General features: G+C 38.7%; 1 protein-coding gene across 1 annotated transcript in view; it reads left to right on the top strand.

The window, feature by feature from the left end:
- ush2a (Usher syndrome 2A (autosomal recessive, mild)) overlaps positions 1-24,088 on the top strand; it is a 196,771-nt gene that overhangs the window by 52,189 nt on the left and 120,494 nt on the right. The window contains exons 23-31 of the mRNA XM_073463862.1: positions 169-316; positions 2,472-2,753; positions 4,103-4,278; positions 4,622-4,769; positions 9,590-9,696; positions 10,353-10,476; positions 19,761-19,891; positions 23,006-23,132; positions 23,638-23,739. Of these exons, the coding sequence (XP_073319963.1) occupies positions 169-316; positions 2,472-2,753; positions 4,103-4,278; positions 4,622-4,769; positions 9,590-9,696; positions 10,353-10,476; positions 19,761-19,891; positions 23,006-23,132; positions 23,638-23,739 (1,345 nt within the window). The remainder of the gene's footprint in view (positions 1-168; positions 317-2,471; positions 2,754-4,102; positions 4,279-4,621; positions 4,770-9,589; positions 9,697-10,352; positions 10,477-19,760; positions 19,892-23,005; positions 23,133-23,637; positions 23,740-24,088) is intronic.

Here is a 24,088-nt window from a genome sequence, read left to right as displayed (position 1 = left end):
TTCAGTGCCTGGGGCCAAATTTTAGAGACACAATTCTCATTCCTAATAAAAAAGATTAATATGTGAATCAACTTTCAAAGGAATGTAGCAAATTTATTTTAGCCAAAGTATTTAGACCAATGTACAGCCTACAACATGAAAATTACAGAATCTCCACCTTGTCTACAGGCATGCTCTTCTGGGGGATGCACCTCTACCTTACCTCTGTCTCTTCTGACAGCCTCTGCCCCCCCGCAAAACCAACCCCCACCCGCAGTCACTGCTACAGGACCTCATACACTGCATGCTTCCTGGGAGCCCCCCAGCCAGCCAAATGGTAGGACCCCAAACAAGCACATGCATACTGTACAGTTCACGCAACATGTAGGACTTAATACAGAAAGACATGCATTCCTATTTTTATTCATGTATAACAATTAAATAGCATAACAAATATATAAAAAATATGAATGTACATGTCAGTATAAATGATACAGTAGAGTTATCACACACACACACAAATGACACACATTTTTAACTACCATGAAACACTTAAGCCATGCCTAATAGCATGGCTTTTAGCTTGTGTCACTGAAGAAGTATAAGACTTTTTCTTATGCCATGGCACACACACACACACACACACACACAGAAGTACGCACTGAACTGGAACTGCATTTGGTAAATCCAGAGAGCTTTGTAATGGCTCTAAGGCTCAGTGTCATACAAAGCCCTGTAACCTGGGTTTCTCTCTCTGTTTGTGTCTCTCATTTTTTTTCTCTCCCTGTTAATCTGTTTCCCTCCCAGTGCCATATTAAGCCTTGTTACACGGGTGTCTCTGTTTCTCCTTTCCTATTTTTTTTTCTGTCATCAGTTCATTATTTAATGAACGGTTGATATTGATCTCCACTTGAATCTCAGTCCTGACCTGAACACCTCCACCTGTTTGAACTGGGGTTGTTCCACGACTTGACCAATCCTGTCATTTCTTTCAGCTGACGCAATCTCAGCTAGAAACATGGTTCATTCTAGTATGCACAAGTATGCCTGGTTGCCATTGTTGCCTCGACCTTTTCAATTCTGATTTTCATATTTGGACCCTCTCCATAGTAGTGTGTTTGTATTTTTGTTTATGTTATCTCTCCTTAGCTTATCAGCCACCTTTTCTTGATTTTTATGCCTCTGCACCGACGATGGCCATGGCCGGAGGTATTATGTTTTTGGGTTGTCCATTAGTTTGTCCCATACTTGTGAACGTGATATCTCAATAACACCTTGGAGGAACTTTTTCATATTTGGCACAAATGTCCACTTGGACTCAAGGATGAACTGATTATATTTTTGGTGGTCAAAGGTCAAATTCACTGTGACATCATAATATCCTGCAAAAAAAAAAAGGGAATGGCAACTTGACTATTATCGGGAGGCATACAACGCCAAGGTGGTAATTCTAGTTACGCAATGTCCCCTTTTTCCATGATGCCTCTGGCTTGCTGGAAATCAATTTTAAGTCTGACGGGGGCAAAGACAATAGGAAACATTTCCAATTTCAAAATTAAAAGATAATTCACAGAAATTAAAGACAGAAAATCATCACTACCACTCTAATTAATATACAACATTATCTGGACTTTTAGAGGAGCAGATATATCAATGGAGGATTGTCAGTAGATCAGTAAATTCACCAAAATTGTAAAGAGGCACTACTGTATGTGCACTATATTAATATTATAGAGGAGAAAAAGGGGATGAGACACGCTTGGAGAAAAATAAGGCAGAGTGTAAGGAATAACATTGACGCAGATGTGAAGGTGAAAAGAATAAAGAGAGAGCGAGGTAAAGAGACGGTACACATGGTCTTTTAACAAAGGTTCCACGTTTAGCCTCTCCATATTATTCGATTTTATTTGTATTTTACACTTTAAACAACATTTTGACACTCATCTATTCCATAGCGGGTCTGTAAGTCTCTTATTGTATTTTTGTTGCTGCCTGCTCTGTCCTCATTCTAACCCAGCTCTGTCATTTTCCTATTAACAAGTGGAAGAGAGCATGAGAGATTAGGACAATAGCCTGGTTTCCACCAGAGAGCTAAACAGGACTGGCCAGGATTTAGTCATTATCAGCCTGTTTTCTACTAAAGGGCCAAACGCTGGCCAAGGTTTTCTCATTATTTGTGGTGTTAGATTTTCCATTATGGTATTGAAAAAATGTACAAATTTTTGCATCCTGTTGCCTATAGGGATGAGTATTAAGCAGGGCTACAGTTTCTAATACACACTTGATGCTTTGATTCTTTTATCATGAACAGGCTGAAGTGGCATTGGGGCACCAATTCAATAAAAAGAGTTGAGCTGGCGTTAAGAAGGAAACTGCTGCTGTTTTCCTGACAGAAATAACTGTTTCGTTAGAAGTCATTTCGTTTTAAACATTGCTACTCATCTATAAGATGCTACCTTCCCCCCTTTTTAACTCAGTTTCTTCCTGCACAGGTGTTATCACAAGGTATGAAGTCTTTCTACGTGGACCAATGGAAACACAGAACCTTTCAAGTTTTGCAATTGAGAAGAGAGTGTTCATCAGCTCTGGTTGGTTGGATCCAAGTGTTTCCCCGGAAGCACAGCTAACCAATAGGAGCACAGTCTCACCCCCTGACAATAACACCATTGTAGCAGATCTGCAGGCCTTCTCCACCTATCAGATAAGAGTTGTGAGCATCAATGTGGCAGGAAGTGTCACGTCAGGGTGGACCACAGCACGAACCATGGAGGGAGGTTTGTATTGATCAAAATGATGGTTAAATTAAGATTATATGTATTTTTTGTTAATCCGGTAATGTATCAATATAAAGTAAATCAATCTGCTGTTTTTGTATTGGTCAGAAATGGCTGATGAATGGCTGAAATTGATTTCTTTTCATTCCTTCAAGCAGAAGAATGCAACTAAAGTTGTGGGAAAAAATTAAAATGATATAACGACAGATACCGTATATCCAAGATCTGAGTAACCACCAAAATGTGATAAAGTGATGTTTTGCTCAAAATCTGTCCACCAGAGGACTTTTCTGATGCATGTCATAAAAAAAAAAATAATTGTCTTAAATAAAAAACACAAGCATTTGTCAAAAGGAATGAAGAGAAAGGAAGTGGGGAAGGAGGGTGGAAATAAAAACTGCTTGTGGGGGAGGGGAAACTCATTAAGGTATTTGAATTTCAAATAGATGATATGGCTCATTAGGACTAAACGATTGCCTCCAACATCACTCTAAGCTATGTGTCTGGATAACAAGCATATGATAACACCATTTTAAACGTGGAGTGTGTGTCAGTGTTTGTGCGCGTACATGTGCTGTGTTAGAAAGAATCTGACTGTGGTTATGTCTGCAAAGAAATCACATTTCACAGCGTATTTCACAGCTAGATGCCATCAACAGTAGAATAAAAGAATCCTTCTCTCTAATCTGTCGTGTAATAGTGGCTCTCACAACCGTAGAATTACAGAATGCTTAAATCCATTAAATCCACATAATATCCACTAAGTCCCGATTTTTAATGTGTGTCTTAATGTCTAAATTTGTATTTTATTTTTAATTAACTCACTGGGCAAGGTTTATCTTAATGTATAAGTAGTGTATAAATGTATGAAAATTTGAAGGCATGCTGACAAGAAAGGTTCACTGTTCACTTCCACAGAACACCTTAAATTCTAGTGGAAATCTCCCGATGCCATTGATGTGAGATACATCATGGTAAACTTCACAATTGGAGATTTTTCTTAAATATTTCTCATAAAAGGGGTTCCCCAGTCGCTCAGTTGTTAGACTGTGCACCCCATGTACAGAAGCTGTGTCCTCACCGCAGCGACCCAGGGTTTGAATTCTGACCTGTTGCCCTTTGCAGCATATCATCCCCCTTCTTTCTCTTACCCTGGTTCCTGTCACTCTTCACCTGCACTGTTGAATAAAGCCATGGAAAGGCAAAAAAAGAAGAATTAGAAAAGTTTCTATTAATGATTAAAGAGAGTAAGTAATGAGTTCATTAATGAGTAGCGCATCGTTAACTACTGAGTAAATAAGATGCGTGATGTGTATTTCAAGTGCATATCTGTGTGGCCATGTTTCCAGTCCCAGAGTTGATGGCTCCTCCAGAGGTGTCTGCACTGTCATCCACCAGTCTCAAACTGGAGTGGAGCTCCACCGAGGGTCAAGGGATCATCGCCAGAGGTCGGGTCACAGAATATAGGGTCAACATGCTCACTGAACAGACCAACAATCCCTATGCTCCTCCGCTTATTAGTCAGGTAAGACGGACACACAAACACATGCACCATGCACTTGCAGATAATGAGCGGGATAATTGTAAAACTTTAAAGCTTATCTACACCATATATAGTTTATATACATAGATTTTGCTTTAGCTCATTCTTGGAGATGAAAACTTTATTTGATGCAGTAGTATGTGAGAACTCTAAAATTAAAGCACTAATGTTCCACCAGATTTTCTTTGTTAGAAATATTCGACTTATGGTTACACCTATTACACAATTAACAAATAAGCCTTAGTGGATGGGTTGTCAGGTCATGTGAACAGCTTCTACCCTATCAGAATGTAGTTTGAATTCCCTCTTTTTGTGACTTTTTCAGGTCTTACATAGGTTGGGACCATCGTCACAGCCTGTTTATGTAATGAAAGGTTTGAAGCCATACCATGTGTACAACTTCACTGTTACACTCTGCACAAAGATGGGCTGCATTACCAGTTTACCGAGCACAGGACGGACCTTACCAGCAGGTAAAACAAAAATACAAAAAAAGATTTAAAAACACACGTGGATGCAGACAGATAGATAGATAGATACTTTATTTATCCCAAAGGAAATTCAAGTAAACATAAACATACATACGGCATGGTATCAGAACAGGGCCAATATGACATATATGAAGATGATAGCAGTTCAGTAAGATACTACGTGTAGTATTGATCGTCAAAGTGTGTGGTATCGTCTTCATAACAACTGCAACACAAGCCTCTGACAAATCCACACACGCATCCAAAAGCACACAGTCAGTCACTGGGCACTTGAGTGGCGACAGCACTGGTCGTGTTAACCAGAGGGGATATTCATGGCGCGCCGCAGTAAAAACAATTTACTGTTAATTACAAGGAGAAAAATGTGGCGTAGCACACACTTCCTGCTGGCCATGAATCAAACGCACACACAGAGTTACAGAAACACACACACAATCTCTCTCTCTCTTCTCTCTCCTTTAGATTTATAACCATTATGGAAGTAGAATGAATTAGCTGTGTTTAATAACTCGGGCACAAATCTATGGGACTGAGATGAGCACTTATTGATCAGTGGTTGACATAGACACGCACAAACACAGAATTTGAATCCATGTCTTTTTCTGTAACTCTCTGACCGTCTGTTGCTTTCTCACTTTTTCACTCAGTCCATGCTTCACTTCTGTTTCTACCTGCCATTTTCACTTGAGCACAAAATAGCACATGGCAGCAGAGGAACATGAATCACTCTGCATTCTACATATTGAACACACAAACACACACACACACACACACACAAACACTTGACCCTCCAACACACTTTTCCATCTGTTCATTCAGGGTTTCTACTCTTGCTGCTCATTTTATGTTTTTGTTTTGTTTATCCCTTTAGGTAAGTAGACAATGGGCGCTCTGAGTGGTTGTTAAAAAAAAACCCTTTCATCTATAAATACCTGCTCAGGGATTTGAGCATTTGAACGTACTCTAGACAGCTACATCTGTTGACATAGCGAATATTTTCATTTCATACAATTCTCAAAAACTCCCTCCTTGTGTTTATTGTGATGAATGATACTTCATATTGTAATCACTGGACTTTTTAAATGTATTTTTAATGGCTACATCTGTTGACACAGAGACAATGTTTATTTCAAGTGATTCCAAAGACTTCTCTTGACTGTAATACAGTACAATACAATGTGGCTTATTGTACCCAGTTGACTTTTTGAATGTATTTTTAACAGCCACATCTGTTGCCACCATTTTGTTTCATCCAACACCAAAGACGTCCCTTGTTTCAACTATAAGAAATGATAATGGCATATGCCGTTTGGCAGATTTCTTCTTTTTTTTTTTTTAGCTCAAAATAATTTGCATAGCGTGTGCTACTCCGTTGGGTGTTGAGCTTCTGTTGTAGCTCCACATTCACTTTCTCGTTCAGTATCGTCTTGAGCCTTCACAGAAAATATTTAAGAGTAGTTTTTAGAGCCTAATGTAAGCGATTGGAAGGTGCACACCCTCTTAGTGTTGCGGTCACAGTTTTTATGAAAGAAATTTCTGAAAAGCCGCTACCTTACATTTTATTTTTATAGATTTTATTGACTATTATTTATAAGTATTTAAATGGGATTTTCATACAATTATCAGCAATTTATTAACATTTCAATGGTAGTTTCTGTTCTTGCCTGAAAACATTATAAACGATACTTCAATATTTTTAACTATTTATATGTGGATTTCCACCCTTACGGACCAATAAAACCCCTTGAAAAATCCTAAACCCTTTGTGGTCTAAATATTTTCAGCTGATTTTCCAGTCCTTCTGTTTTTTGTCTGTGAGAAGCTGTTAATTTCTAAAATAAAATCTAAATCTAAAATAAGCAAAAGTATGTTTATATATAATCTCTTGAATTGTCTCTATCCAACAAATTGTCACCTCTTTGGCCCCCTATTATTAGTAAAAATCTGAAGAAAAGCGGTAAACTTCTTCATTATTTGTCAAAGAATCAGTCCAAAAGTTATTTGAATGTGGTTTAAATAAAATGGTCGTAAATTTAAGATGGTATTTTACAGAAGTGAACATTGTGACAACTCCTGAATGAAATGATCTTGAGATTAACTGGTACTCCTTGTAAGGTGTACTTGAGCGTGGCACTGATGCACTGATAAATCTACCACACATAAGGCTGGGCCATTAGAGTCAGCTACCATCTGCTAAAAGTGAGTAGGCAGCATCTGTGAAACCACTGGAGTTACACCAAAGCACATGACTGAACATTAGCGCGCACACTGAGACAGACATAACGACACAAGCAAAAAGCTCTCTGTCCATGTGTGCGGATGCATTTGCAATTGTTTCAACGTGTGTGTCTTTCCACAAAGTTATCGATCACGACGTAAAGTGGGTGGCTAATCAGCGACTGATGGTGATGTTTTATGTATCCTACATCCATAAAGGCTTGTTCTACAAGACATACACACAGAGAGACATACACACATACACACTCACACTGTAACACCACTCAACAGAACAGGAACTTTATTGATTTACGCATAATTGGCCTGAGGCCCTTCTTGAAGAGAGAAATATGCATGGCAAGGGATCGCCATGTCAATAAGTGGTGTGCTTGTGTGCGTGGTGTAACTGTACGCTAAGAGCCTGTTAAGACATGTCAGTCGCTGTAAAAACAGAAAACACACACACATGCACAATTGCTCCTGGGAGCTGGCCCATGATTTAGCTGCTTCATTACCATGTCGGCAGCTAAAATTAACCTTTCTGGTGGACTGTTAACCTTGTGTGTGTGTGTGTGTGGGTACACATGTGTGTTTGAGCACAGGGATGATAAGGCAGGTGGCTTTCGTCAAACTGAATGTGTCATAGTGTCAAGTACATTTCAGTGAATTAACAAGCAGATACAATAAATGAATACATGACACCAGAAGATTACAGGGCATAAGAAACGCACAGAGCACCTGGGAAAGCTCGTGCAATAACATTTTTTCTTTTTTTTACCCTAAATCTGTATTCGTCTTTCTCCCCTGACACTTTCTCTTTCAGGTACTAGTGTCATTGCTAGTTTTAACAATTTCAGACCTGTGAGCACAAATCACACCTTTATTACATGAATCTATTAATGCAGCCCAAAATATTTGAAAGTTCTAGTTGTCAGCGCCTTGTCATTGCAGAGCTGTACGTTGATATCAACAATGATTGATGATGCACACTGACACAACACAACCGCACATCCACAGGTGGCTGTATACTGCCCGCCGAGAAGTAGGAGGGAATACAGGAGGAACGCATAGGATATTTTCTTTTTTGTTTTTAGTGGCAACAATATATGGCCAGAAACTTACAGAAACAGATTACTTATATGAAAACGTGACTACATAATGGGTTACTTGAATTCAAAACTAATGTGTTATGTTACTTGTTACTACAAAAAAGTAATCTGAGTACTCTAATGCATGATAATGTTCTCATCAACTTCAACCACATGATAGAAATTGAATGTGGAAAGAGAAGACAAGCTATGTTTCCTTATAGTTGTCAAAACCAGTCCAGTTTAAGCTTTCTTTGTGTAGTACACACACTTCCTGGGTGTTAACTGATGTCCAGTGCCATCATAAGTGACAATAGCTCTACTAGGTTGAGTAAATCAGTTATAGTACCCTTCAATCTCACAGTCAGACCTCACCCAGGGACACATCACTACACTGAGGTCAGTCCAGTCTGATCAACCCTCAAAACCAGCGGAGCATGCTCCACTTTGCCACTGGATTTCTCTGGCTTGTGTTCAAAACATGTACATATACTGAAAGGCTTAGTTGTTCGCAAGATACACATCTTCTACAGATTGTCACAGGCAACTGCTTCCCATCTTAAAGAGTGTTCTGTAATTTTGAAGCAGTCACATTGTTACATTTTCATGTGTGTGCGTGTGTGCGTGTGTGCGTGTGTGCGTGTGTGCGTGTGTGTGTGTGTGTGTGTGGCACAGTCAATGTTCTAAATGTCACCATAGCTCAATTTCAATAGACTGGTAAGCTATCGATTGGCAGTAATTTATGGTTTGATGTGGCAAGATGAGCCGTCTAAGACAAGCTGTCCACTTCCCTTTTAAGAGCTCTATTAGAACTCACACTAAAGACGGTCCGCATGTGTGTCACCGAGAGCTAATTTACTCCTACCACAGACCATTTAGACCATTACTGAAACACACACACACATACACACAGCAGCACAACGATGGAATGACACTTAATGCACACACATCTTTCCCATCTCTACACCAGTCCATCACTTGCTATATTTCTCTCTCCATTCTTATATATCTCCTCTCACCATATCAGCCAGTCTCCGGTTGATTTATTTATGATACGTTTTGAAGCAGCGGCTCCAGTCGCTACCGGTATGTTTCAAAAGGACATTTAATTTAACATCTAAAGTGAAAGACGGAAATTAAATTGACCCTCTGTTAAATGAAATGGGACTTTTGTCCAGTCTAGACACATAGAAGGTATGAGAGGAATGAGCTAAAGACATGTTTCTACTGAAAAACAAAACGTCAAGATCACAGAATCATTTTATTAATGATTACAACCACAACATTAAAATACTTTTGAGTATGTTGAGTAGGTTTGGTACATTGTTTCTATGAACTCACATTTTAGATATATTTAACAAACGAAACACAGAGTTGTTAAAAGTAAAGAGGCAGTTCACAAATCCACATAATTTAAATATCTGATTAAAGTATCAGGAATGTTGTTAATTGCACTGAGGTGACATTCAGTCTCTCATTTTCTTCTTCTCTCTTTAGCTCCAACAGGACTGTCTCCACCTCGGTTACATCCAGTAAATGAAACCACCATTCAGATAGACTGGGACCACCCAGCGCAACTCAATGGACCACACCCAATATATCAGGTCTGTAAGAATGTCAGCGTACATAGATAAAGCCAAGCCTCGTCGTGCTGCTAGCACGGCTGTAGACTTGACATTTGAACCAAGTTACGAGTGTATGATTTTCACTGAATTTCAGCATGTGATTTCATATTATTCACATAATAATTCCCAATTTATGGCTGCAGTTTTGGTTTTAATCAACAATTCGACCACCCTAAAATAAACACTTGAGTGTTATTGCTGTAATAGCTTTTTTATTGCTTTATTATTATCACCTCTGCCAAGCCGGTTATGTTTTCACCTGTGGCCGTTTGTTTGTTTGTTGGTTGATTGGATTGTTGGCAGGATTACACAAAAACTACTAAATGGTTTTCAACAAAACTGAAATGGAGGATGGGTCTCAGCCTAGAATCTGGCAAAAGGGACAAATCCAGGAATCTTTTTCGTACTTTCTTTAACATTGTGAGATTTACAGAGAGAGATCATTTTTGTGGATCTTGAATAATGAATAATGCATTGATAAATGCAGAGAGAAATAAGACCTATTTGGGTGGCTGGTATCTATGACTGAGTATAAAAGGGCACTGTTGGGCCTTGGCGCAGGTATGTGCTATACTGAGTGCTGTTCTAGTTATTAATATTATATTTTTGTTACATATTAACCATTTTTTTTCCAGGTGGAGAGGACAGATGTCTCTTTGTCTGACCCACAAGCGCCTGTTGTCAGAGGAACCAGATTCTCTGGAAACAGTTACTACCAGTTTCCCAGTGATTCGCTTCCTGTCAACACAGACTTCACAGGTAAGAAAGTATGTCTAGGTACATGCAGATGTGTGTGTGTGTGTTTCAGAAAATCAAAAGCATGTGTCTGTATTGCTATATACTGCATGTACACGCACACATGCCTGAGTTTGTTGGTATGTTTTTGTGTTGTTCAGTCTTCTAGTGACATTCTTTTAGAATGACTTCCCCAGTCATCTTAAAGGACAATTATCTTTCTGTTTACCAGCATCATTAGAGGGTTGAGCTGCACAGCCAAACATGTTCTGCTTCATCTGAGAACATCACCCAGTCTGACGCTCATAATTAATGACTGCTGATACTAATCAGTGGGATTTGAGCGGGCAAAGCTCTTCGATGCCACTTGAGATTACTTCACTGTCCTGCACAAACCTTGTATCACCAGTTATGTCTTTCTGTGTGGACATAATGTTTAAATTTAGGCCTTAGATAAAAACATTTACAAGCCACGTTAAAACTGTATAACAAAATGTCAAAAATGTATTTTCATTCTCTAGTTTCAACTAGTTTTCTAAAACTGATGACAAATTCCTGACTTGCAGATCAAAGTTTTCATCTGTAATCCTTATGTGACTGTGATCAGCCATAATTGAGTCAACAAAGCTCTCTGTGTCGGTCACATAATCTTGCTGCATAAAATACCCAAATATGTTTGCCTCCCACAAATTCGGGCTCTATGTACCGTTCATTTTACATCTGAAATGTTAGGAGCTTACAGCCCAAACAGTATGTGAGTGTTCATATACTGAAGAGAGAGAAGAGAGAGGGTGACCTTTTAGTGGCTTTTGAGATCAGAATGTAGGAAAAAAGTTGAGAATCAAAAGGAGGAAAAGAAACAGAAAGAAACAGGTTGATAAAAAATAGAATGACCACTTTCATTTATTTTTCTAACTTAACTACAACAAGTCAGCTTTATTAATTAATTAACAGTTTTTTATACACACAAATGTATCCTTCACTGACTGGTCATTAAAAAATACATTTTTAACAAAGGCCCTTTTGAAGGTCACATAGAGATTGAGAGAGAATGAAAGTAGAGAGGCAAGCTGCCCTAAAAGAGAAAAAAATAATCAGTTCAAATCAAATGAATGACCTAGAATGATCAGTTATTAGAATAATAATATATTTTCGATTTTGTGGGGGGGTAAAAACTGAATTTATTTATTTATTTTTTTAATATCTATAGATTTTTTCGGACAATAAATCAGTAATTCAACATATGAAGACATTCACTATTTTAAGTAGAGCATTTAAGTTGGTAGTTTAATTACTTTATGCCTCTACTTTTTAGCAGAGACTCGATTATCAGAACATCTTGTATTATTTACTACTAACACTGAGATGTTATAAGTTCTCTCGCGTTCACCTCTTCTAGAGACTTCATACCCACAGAGGATAACTTATGTGTTCTTATGGATGTGAGTTGTCTGAATGTGCATGACTATATGAATGTGAAGCAGGGTATGGCTGAAGTAGAGCATGCATACTTAACAAGCCTTTTTTGGATTACAGTTAGATCACAGATCAGATATTGTTATAATGATGTCACACTTCTGACCTCCTCTTTGTCCTCTACAAACTTACTTCCATAAAATAATATGGGTCACAGTATAATTCTTAAATGTAATGTTTTCCTTGGTGCTATTTTGATGCTGAATGGTAAAACAATGTCCAGTTGTCTTTATGCAATTCAGTAAAAACCCATTTCTGGTAAGATAACCAATCCCTACAGCTGTTTTATGTCTTTATTTGTTTCTCATGGTTCCTGGTTGTTATTCACTGCTGTCTCTCGCTGTGTTTTTATCCCACATCAACAAATGATGACTTTTGATCTTACCCATGTCCCTTCAGCACAAAGGTAAATAGATGTCTCTAAATACTGCCAGCAAATAGATGATGATTTTTGCTATCGAGGGGTGCCTCTCATCTCCTCCACTCTCCTCCTTCATAAAGGGTAATGGATCAGACAATCACTTTCAGACCGGATCTATTCTGGACCATGAATGTGTCGGCAGTCCTCAAACCATCGCCCTTTTACAACCATCAATACTAATAGCATCATCTACAGACAATTATTCCCATCGAAGCGCATGGAACAGCGAACAAATCAAAGCCAAATTGGATTATGAATGTAATGCAGTGTAATGCCCCCTCGAGAGTCAATTGATCACAGAGGAGAGACTCGTCAATCGTTGATGCCTGGTGGAAACGTAGTAACTCAGACAATGACAACTGTACATTTTTATAAGTCAAATCTTTCTATAGTCTCTTTAGTTCAGTTTCAAATTACAACACCTCATAATTCATCCAGAAAACATCTCAACATTTTGACTGTGCATCGCTTGGAAATGGGGTTCTTTTGAGTCTTGAAAAAACTTCATATATGAGCTTCTTTTTTTCTCCAATGGCAGCAGTGATGGAAAACGTAGATCATTTTTCTCCATCAACATTATGCACCATTCTGGGAATTTTAATAATATGTTGTTTCCATAAATTGCTCATTCAGGTTCTTTCCTGCAGGCTTTCTCATTTCCTGAAATGTGAATTAAGAGCACCTTGTTGAGCACGGCCAATTTTTTTAAATCATAAGATTAAGATGTAGCATGTAAAATCACATGATAGTTGAACTTTCACCTGTAATTTTATGGCCTCTATACTTAAATTATTTTTGGCTAAATAGGTTGCTTTCCATGTGCAATTATTGTGGAGCTTTCCATAAATGATAAGTCTGCTCACTTGTGATTGACGATGCTTCATAATGCTGAATGAATTTAGGGCACTTGAGGTCAATATTTACTACACTGAATCTTACTTTAGATAAAACAGGATTATAACCATATGCAATCATGCTGTGATTATGAATACCCTGTAAGTGGTTGTTTCCATAAATGCATGTTAGTCCATTCATCTTATCCGTAATGCCTCTGTATCTAAAGCCTCGCAATATGACTCCCTGCTCTCCATGTTCCTGTCTGAATTAACGACTCTGTGCATCTCAGCTCTGAGTGGAAAACAATATTATTCAATAATCTATTTAAATGGATACTGGTTCAAAACAGATTATGCAGTTCTCTCTCCTCATTTGTAATTGTTCGGTATTTGAGTCTGAAATGGGCTGATTGAAATGAGGATGACGGCCTGCTCATATTTTCACTAATCTGGATGTATTTCTACAACCCACAGCAAATGAAGAGAGATGAAACATCACAAACATAGTTTCGAAAAAAAAGCTGAAAAAAAAAAAATATGAATGCAGGAACAAATAGACTTGGATAATTTCCAGACACATCTAATACAGTACACTGTTGCTGCACCACTGCAGCAACTGAGCAGGAAAGAGGGAAATGTTAAATGATACAAATTATTTTTCCTTAATTAATATGATTGATTGCCAGGCATTGACGTTGAGAGGAGAGGGGGAGAAATGTGTGAAGGGAAAGTTTGCACAGACATCATTAGTTTTTCCCCATTTAAAGATTAATCAGAAGAGGCTGGGCTCTTTAATTCTGTCATTTGTATATTTAATGGGCTGCTGCAGAATCTATGGGTGTAATTAGCTAGCTGCCGCGCTCTCATTAATACGCCAGGCTCTGATTAATGCCAGCACAGAGCTAACATGACTGGAGTTATTCAGGTTATGTTGTGTAGATGATTGCACACAACCTCCACTGTTTACTGAGACAGAAAGAGGAGAAACAATACAATAACATATGAAACAATACTACCTAATAAATGAGATTATACTTAAAAATGGCTGAATATTGTGACTAGTTAGTATTGCATATTGTAGAATATAACATAAATCCTCTTTGTTCACTTAGGCACAGTTAGAGCAGTACATTAAGTTTGAACAATAAACTCAATTTAAAACAGTCCTTTATTATTTTTAATTTACAAAAGCCTCAATTTAAACAACATAATTCTCTCTCTTAACAACTCTGGAATTGATGGTGTGAATATAATTGGTTTAATGTACTTGTAGGTCATAAATCGTATTCTTTACAGTACATTAAGTAATATATCACTCGTGAAAAAAACTTTCACATTTTAACACAACAGCACAGGTTAGTTTTATTGACAAAGGTCTCTCAAAGTAATCCTTTTTCATACTCTTCATGTTCCGGCCGGAAAAGAAGCTGGGCTGACACAGGCCGTGAAGTTCATTGTATCATTATGGTATATCAAATTTAAAAGTAATTAAATGATTTAGATGTGGTCACTTTTTTACAATCATGAATTTATCAAATGTTTAACATTAGGCTGTGACATGTTTTGTATGTAGGAATGAAGGTCTGCTGTGGAAAAAGTTTGTTTATACTGAGCACGTGTGTACCTGTGAAACTCAGGTGCTTACTGAGCATGTGCGTGTGTGCTTGCATGTACTCTGTATGTGTAACAGAGACACCTGTCATGATGTATGCTCAGGTTTGTCTGTTGATGGCTCCAAAGTGGTTGTCAGTGTGAAGTAGCACAAGTCCTGTGGGGGAATCTGAAGGAAGTAATGCTGAGCACGAGCAGTATCACTCAGATACTGTACATTTGGACTGAACACTTTGGCTGAGCATGTGTTGACAGTCTATCCCTCCCTGTTGCAACAGACTCACACAAACATGCTGCATATTGTATCCAAACACCCAACAGTTGTCTATTGTGACCTTAAATGTAACTCTTTTAAAAGTTATTATAACAGCGTGTACACAAAATGCTCAGTTCTTTCAAAGATCAACAAATGTATATATAAAGATACATTAGTAGTCACCTTTACATATTTCAAATAAGGTCAGAAGTATTTTAAACATTCCTTACCTTATTACTGCTTTTTGGAAATGCTGGATTAGACCTCTGAATAATATATTCAAAGAGGAAACTGGCATTCTGGAGTGCTGGGTTCATCATAAGACAGCGGAGAAGAGCACTATGCATTACAGCAAAATATTGCCCAACATTCTTTTATATGAAGATATAATGCACCATTTAATGTACCTGACCATTGCACACAGCGGTTTTGTATCCTATAAAATCTACATAAACGTCCGTGCTGATAAGGCAGGAACAATAGTGATGCTACTTTTCCACTGTCAAATCCTATGAGTGTGCTAAGTTCCCATCAGCCTGTCTCATGTGTACAGGGATAGTATATGTGTGTGATGGAATATGTATCTCTCATGTCCAGGTCCTCTATAGAAATCTCAGTTTGATTATATGTTTGTTGTTGTTTATTGACCTTTAGAAAGACAAAAATGCTGTTACAATTAGAGCCTGTCCAATATATCAGTTTGGACAATATAATCGGCTGGTATTGACATATGGGTATCAGCGCATATGTTATCAGATATGTGCTGAAATTAAAACTTTTTTTTACAGCACGTAATGGAGAAAAATATGCTTGGGGTAACTTATAATTATTAAATTATTAGTTTACTGTTTCAGTTTACTCAAAAAGTTTATTCTTGAAATGTTCAACTGAAAGTGCTTGAAAAAAAGAGCGCGAATGTATATATTCTTTGAATATAAGAATATTGGTTGATATATATCGATACTGGACCTTTTTACTCCCAAATATTGGTATCAGCCTCGTCCCCAAAAACCCAGTATCGGCTGGCCTCTAGTTAGAGTTAAGCATCAACAATAAGTCGACCAAATTTAGAATAGACTAAAAATTTCAAACACAACAAAATTTAACATTAACTATTATATTAGCTAAAATCTAATATCTCATATCCCAAAGGTGAGGTCAAAAATCCCCTATCATATGTCTACAGTCACAAGTAACAAAGAATAACTGTTGACAGTGTTACAATGTTGAAAAGAGACGTGCGAAGGAGCAGAGTTGGGAGTGAAAGGGGTAAAGAAAAAAACAGATAAAGATCCAAGGATAGAAAACACATTCAGATGAGGCAATGGGTGGAGAGAGGGAGAATGAAAAGGTCAAGAAAGAGAAGAGGAAGGTTAAAAGCGAATGGAAGAAAGAAAGAAGGTATGAGAGATCAGGAGAGAGTGCCACAGAGAGAAGGTTAAAGGGGGATAATGTAATGTCACGTATCTGTCATGACTTCACTCATCTCTGTGGTGACAAGGTCATGAATGTAAATGACAGATGCCTGCCTGATGCGCAGAATGCAAGTCCAAATGTAAAGAACGTCTTTGTCTCAGCTGTGTACTTCTAACACAGTTATTGTACATTTATTTCCATTTAGACTTGTTATACATCATTAACCAAAGTAAACTATTGATTTTGTGCACTATTGATATTCAGTTCATATGTGCACTGTCAAAATGAGACAATTTTACATTTGTTTATATCCAAGGTGCTTTTCACCCCACAACTCTTTCCTGTCATTCTGTCACATGTATATAGTATACACAGTTCATCATCTAAATCACTTGCATCCTAGACTAAATGGAAATGCTAAACATGTGATGCGTTCTGAGCCACATTTTGATATAATATGATGTTTGGCAAAAGTAAAAAGATTCTGTCTAAGCCCCATTCAGACTGGATTTACTTCTTCAAGAGAGGTGGGGTGATTTTAACATCACCTATGCTGGTCAGTAATTTTAATCCCATCTGGCGCAAATACAATATAAGGATAATTTTCCTCCCCAACCACAGTAATAATTACTGCTGCAATTACCCACTGTTTTTCAGCGATCTCCTAGTCCTCTTAGTCCTAGATCTCTTGAGGCCTTCTACTTTCTCTCCTTTTGTATCAGCTCAGTGTAAAATTAGACTTTTGTGTGAACATTAAGAAGTAAAAAATGTTTTTTGCTAATTTGATAGATGGAAACATGCCAAAACCAAGAGCCATCAGCAGAGTAGGAGCTCATCCTATGTGCTGTTTTAATGACAGCTACAGGTATCTACTGCAACTCTTTTCGGAGCCCTGTTTTTATTGCCTGAATTTGTTTACATTTTGGCAATTTCGCACCATTAAAAGTATGGCAAATTAGCTCTTAACAGTTAGATATAGATCTTCAATAAGCTAATACTTGATTTGACTTGACTTATATACTGCAGAAAACTTTAAAAATGTGTTGATTCTCAGGCAAAAGAAGCGTCTTTTTAGCTATGATTGCTCAGCAGATGTTAATTTAGGATCGGAGATAGAGATAACCTGGAGATGTCCCCTATAACTCTCCTGCACTCTTCTGGGGAGGCCTCTCGCTTCACTTACAGCTTCGTCTTGCTGAATGTCCATGTCTGTACCAACCTATGCTGTTATTTCCCAATGGTTAAAATGCTGTCTGGAACAATTAGTTAAATTACAGAGGAGCATGGCAAACATTTCCTTCCCCACCTCTTCCTGTAATGTTGCCTCAAATGCACAATGTGAATACATTGAATTGGCATCAATGCTGTTATAGGATCAGTCCCCCAAATACGCACCTCTAACCCATCTACCTGCTGCCAGGGCTGTTGCCAACACTCACTGTGATGCTGCTTGTAGACCTACAGGCTTTATATCAGAAAGGGTTGGCCGGACAAATGGAATCTTTTTTAATGGAAGACATCTGATAGATTTAAGATTATGGGCTAAATAAATAAGATCGACTTGAATTGACAAGTGCAAGTTAGTTGCTATATGTCAACTATTAGCATAACGATATATCCAGATTCAAATAGATCCAAGGTAACAACACAGAAAAAGTATTTCTCATTCAAAATGGTGTGAAAACCGGGAGCTTTGAAATCTGTATTCATCTTGAGCTTGCCATGTAACTGTTTGACTTCTCTCTATGTTAAGTGAATTCACACACTAATTATTTTGCCAACACCGGCTTCAAATGAACCCCGGACTGCCTCCATTCAACTCCTCAGATCTTCCCACACTTCTGTTCCCTTCAGAGACAGACAGAGCTGAGGAAACGCACACGTACAGACACACACATAAAATCACATCCTCTGTGTCGCTGTGTGGATCTAGTAGTGGATTAAGATCCAATCTCTGATCCATAGTAACATGACAAGACAGCACGCTGGATGAATTCTGTGCTTTACTCTGTGTGTGTGTGAGAGAGAAAGAGAGTATGTGTGTTAGAGGTCCTGCTGGTCTAAGAACCCACAAGTTTCCCACATTGCTGAAGCTTTGATTCACACTATGCATAAACAAATGAGGCACCCCACCATTAAAAAGTCGCAGGACGGCTGTGTTGGAATGACACAGTAGATGCCACCGTTTGGTCAGCTACTTTGCTGCTCAAGAATAATTGGGCTTTATCACAGAGATAAAGGAAAACTGTTATGTGAATATATAGATTTTGAACATTTTAATGGTCTCTCGTGATTTATTTAGTAAATCTTTTATAAGTTGCCTGCAAACCTTCATTGAGAAAGTGTTGAAACTTGAAAATACACGAGGGAAATGTGCTGGAAGCCTGTAATGTTTCTCATAAATCAATTACCAATAGTATGTTGATTTAGAGGGAAACTTTAATGGGCTTAAAGAATGTTGGGGTCTTTATCTTTCATATGATTTAAAATCGAATATTGTGGCTTCAGGAGATAAAAGCAGGAGATTACAGATGAGAGCTTTTATCTGAGGAATAGGTCTGTCTGCTCAGGCAAGTCTTCTGAAATTCATGTTTTGCCTGAAATGTCTTAGTGGTAAGATTATCCTAGATGGTTGGCTCTCACTGAAAATGAAGTCATTTTAGAGCTTTGGTGCATTTTGAAAATGGTGAACTTGATTGAGACAGGAAATACATGTACACACTCCTTCTCTTTCTTTTTCTACTTGAAAACAGACATAGAGGGTATACCTGGCTGCAAAATTTGATGAACACAATAGGCCTGGCGTGAAGGTTATGCTATGGTATTCTGGCCCCTTTTCTGGAGTATTGTGCAAGTGGTATTTTTAGGGGTTTACCCTACTCATCTTATGGATTTGAACAAATTAAAGTGTAAAAGTGTCAGAAAGAGGGAGCCAGAAGAGGCCTACCTTTATTATATTCAAAGTGATCAGAAAATTAAAGACCATCTTTTTTAGATTAGATGGTAACGATGGGCTTTGTCTGTTATCTGAATGGTCAGATTTAACACTGGAACACTACAGATGTACAGCTAAGTGGCTCCAGCAGAGCTTAAAAGGTTCAAGTGCTGTTTCAAGTCTTAAAAGGGACGTATTGCATGGTTCCCCGCTTTGTCAGATTTTAAATTAATTGTTTTAACAACAGTATGTTAAAATTTGACATGTATTGAATGTCTTGTTTAGCCCTTGTTAAATTAATTCCTGAGGACAAATTAAATAAGATTTAACTCTGTCTCCTACTCTGCTTTGTATCAGGTGTCGAGTTGAGTTTCAAGACTCGTTCCCCAGACGGCCTGCTGCTCTGTGCCTTCTCTCCGGGAAATCAGGAAGAGTTCCTGGCCATTCAGATCAAAAACGGAATCCCTTACTTTCTGTTTGATCCACAGGTAAGTCAAGTTTATTTCGTACACATTTTAAGAATTTGAGCACAAAGAAGTGTCCTTAGTGGCCATTTAAACAATTTAGTTTTACTAATTCATGTATATTTTTCATCCACATCCCCTATTTGTTTTCATCTCTTACTTTATTATTTCATTCTGCTCACTTTACTTAACTTGCTCACCTTCACCTGTCTTTTTCTCTTTCTTCCTCTGATCCACCTCTGTCTCTGTCTTCCTCTCTTTTTCTACCCATCTCTCTCCCTGTCTCTCTCCCATTTTCTCTCTCACTTGCTCTCATCTAATAAATGTGATCTGTAGCCCCTCATTGGTTTCTGTCAGGGAGACAGGGAGAGGGGAAAAAACTTTGAAAGTGTGTCAACGTTTGAATTGGACTGCAATTAACTCATTCCCTGCAGTCACCACGCGTGAATACCAATTGCAAGCTAATTAAGCTTTGCACCCTTGCGCGCGCGCACACACACACACACACACAGCCCTGCTTTCCTTATCCATCCATACAGACACATGTAGAGGGGTTAAAGAGTCAACGACTTCGATGATGAAAGTGATGATGGGAGATGATTACACATACTTCCATGAGGCCACCAACTAATTACACACTCAAACAAACACACACACACACACACACACAAACTTACACTTTCGTTCCTCATCGCTATCACTATACAATCCTTGTTATCAAAAAGACCTGATCAAAATGTAACCATGGGATGTATCTCTGTGTGCAAGTGGTATATGTTGACACGCCGTGTCAATGTGTGTGTCTGCGGTTGTGTGTGCTGCTGGATGTAGTGTATGTGTGTCTTCTCCAACTGGGTTGATTCCTTTGTTTAGGCTAGTTTGGGGTAATTAACAGTGGGAGTGGTGTCACGGCTTATTAGTGTTCCCCTAGATACATATAGCTGGGCCCATTACTTCCCCCTATTAGCCTGTTGAGCTAGCCTAATGGGATTACTAGTGCAGGGGGGGTAATTTAGCATGACACAGGAAAGTGATATGCTCATAAATATGTGCTCATGTGCTGCCACACACACGCACGCACGCACACACACACACACACACACACACACACACACACACACACACACACACAGTACACTGAAGCACATGAGCACTCAAAAGTGTTTCCTTTCCTTTCACACGTAGAAGATAGAGACCAAAACATTCGAGTTAACTTACTGTCACAAACTGTTTAACACAAATGCCAAAACACACACACACACACTCACACAGACACAGTTTACACTCTATTGATGCAGGTGAGTGGTGTTTCATGGACCACTGGTTGCCTCAGTCTATAGAGGTGTATGTAGCAACTGGTAACTACAGTGTCTGTCACAGGCTGTAATCTTGTAATACAGGTGTAGAGCTCATTACAGATTTTAACACTAGCTAGTTAGCTGTCACTGTCTGTTCAATGCATGTACTGGCACGCAGCTTTGCTTGTCGGCCACAACAGGGTTAGAGAGATGCAGTGGCTTTCAGAAAGTCCACGGTAATCTTGTCAGCAGGACAGGAATATAAAACTGTTAGTACTAGGCTTAATAGATGCCCTGAGACTGACACATACCCATTGGAAATATAATGGCAGCAGGTAGAGGGCCTGAGGTAATCGAAGAATAAGCACTAACTACAAGTTAGGACAATAGGACACATTTTAAGGCCTAAACAGCGTTGGACTGACATCAACAGGAAGATTATTCCAGAGGAGGGGGGCACAATAGGGGAAGGCTATGAACCATCTGACTTGCTTTTAGCTGTGGGGACAGACAGGAACCCTGTATTCACAGGCACATCAACTGTGTATCATCAGCGTAGTAGTACAAGTGAATTTCATGCCTGCGTATAATTTGGCCAAGAGGTGAAATATATATAGAGAAAATGTGAGGGCCTATAACAGATCCCTGAGGAGTTTTTGAAAAGCTGGTGGTTGAAAATGCCACTGTGATGTGGACAGAAGGTCAACACCATTATAACCAACATTTTTTATTTATCTACACTGCTGAGGATCTGGATTAAGTTTGCAATATGTTGTAGTGAAATGACTGTGACAAGAATGGGAAACAGAAAACATGTGAAAGGCACGAGACGCTTCAGTTGAGACAGTGAGACACGAGGACACAGAAGTGGAAACAACAATCCAAATGTCATCTATTGTAGGAGTAAGAAACAACTTAATACTGTGTATTCAAGAAATTGGGCATTCTCACACAACGATTGACACACACCTCAGTCAAGTGCTGTACAACATTGCAGGCTTAAGGGACCAACACTGTTGTCACAGGTTTCTGCCCACCAGTTCTAAAGGCCTTGCTAAAGAGCACCTCAGTTGTAGTTTCAGGAAGAATTGAGTGTTAGTTGCTTCCCCTGCCTGCATCTCTCAGGTGAGGGATTCAAACGGAGTGTGTGTGTGTGTGTGTGCATGTGTGTGCAAAAGAGAGAGGGAAGGAGAGAGAGAGAGAGAGAGAGAGCGCTGGAGAGACTCCTCCCATGTTGTCTTGTTAAGTAGAGCTGTCTAGAGATGGTAGTAAAGATGTCAGAGGCTGATATACTCTGGCATTCATACATTTATTGATCTCATCATTAAATCTTCATCACTGTGTGTGTGTCTGTGTGTGGATATACTGTATGTTGTTTGTGTGAGTGTGCACGTACCCGTTACTCTTGTTTTACTACATTACTCTTTGCCTACTTGCTAAAAGCTGATCACAACAATGATGTCATACTTAATAGGTAGCAAAAAGCCCCGTAACAACACTTTGATGATTATATGTGCATGTTCGTGTCCTCTTGAGGGTGGTGTGTGTGCGATGTGTGTCATCGATCCTTAATGTCTAACCTTGTTCGCACAACAGAGGGATAAAGAAGCGATAATTTAAAATGTAACAAAGTGAGCATGTTTGATTGGGCTATGATTTGAAAAGTGGCCTCTTTTGAGCCAGAGGTCACAGAATTACCTAAGTGATTACTGTATGAAACGTAGTTGTGAGACCTGGTCAGAGTTAGAAAACAAGGATCCGTCAACTTGATGCATGAAACACCTTTAATGTATATTTGTTTTCATTCTTGCCTATACTATATGTATGTTTGTGTGTGTAGGGCTCAGCGGTGGCTGTGAGTGTGCAGGGTGATGGAGGGCGCCGCTACAATGATGGACAATGGCACAGCATCATAGCTATGAGGCGAGGGGCCGTGGGAACAATCGTTGTGAACAATCAATACAGAGGTAACTCTTCTCATATTCATACTGACCACTATGTGCATCTGCTCAAGTGTGGGTGTGTGTTTAAATGCAAATGTGTTTATGCTCGTTCATATATGCGAGGATGCGCACATGCAGTGGGAGACTTACAAGTACTGTATGTGTGTATATGTGTGCTTCTATGTATGTAAATCCCCGAGCTCTGTATGGAGGTATTAGTCAGGTTAATCCCAGCCACTCTGTGTCTGATGAGAAAAATACTGCTTCACACACAGAAACACACAGTTGTTAACAAATGCGTTATTAATTTTCTTTCTGTACAGAACATAACCCTTTGCTTATTTAGTCTAACTCTTCTACTTTCTCACTCTCCCTTTGGTTGCTTTTACCCACTGTGTACCCGCTCCGTCTTATATCTTCCATCCCTTTATTCAAATGTGTCCCTTTTTGTTTCACCTGAATGCTTTGGTTTCATATTTACTCTCACCAGTACATAATTCCACACTTTGTTTTGCCCCACCGTCACCAGGAAGTGCATCAGCTTCCAGTGGCAGCACAATTATAGGTGAGAACACAGGGGTGTTCATTGGAGGGCTGCCTGAAGACTTTACTTTGCTAAGAGAGGATTCAGGTAAGTCCATCATCACCCCTTTTAATTTTGAAAATGTGTACTCATTAATCATTTTTTAACATTTAAATAGATGTGACGCATTTTGGACATCTGAATTTGGGTTGACTCTTTTAAACCTTTATTTATTCTCAATGGAGGAAATTATATTTTGCTAGAATTCTCTTGAGGCAGCTAGTGCTACAGCCCTGGATTACGCAGGAGTCCTCTATCTTCCTCAAGTAATTTAGGTACAGATATAAACATTTTAAAGTCTCCTTGTTGAGGTCCAGCCTCACTACAACCAGACCAACTTACTGCCTGTATAAAATTTATCATCATTCTCATATTCAGGCACTGATTGTTGGTAACT

Source organism: Pagrus major, chromosome 4 (assembly GCF_040436345.1).
Source record: "Pagrus major chromosome 4, Pma_NU_1.0".
NCBI lineage: Eukaryota > Metazoa > Chordata > Actinopteri > Spariformes > Sparidae > Pagrus > Pagrus major.
Note: the sequence above shows the minus strand (reverse complement) of the source record. Positions and strands in the feature narration are given on the sequence as shown.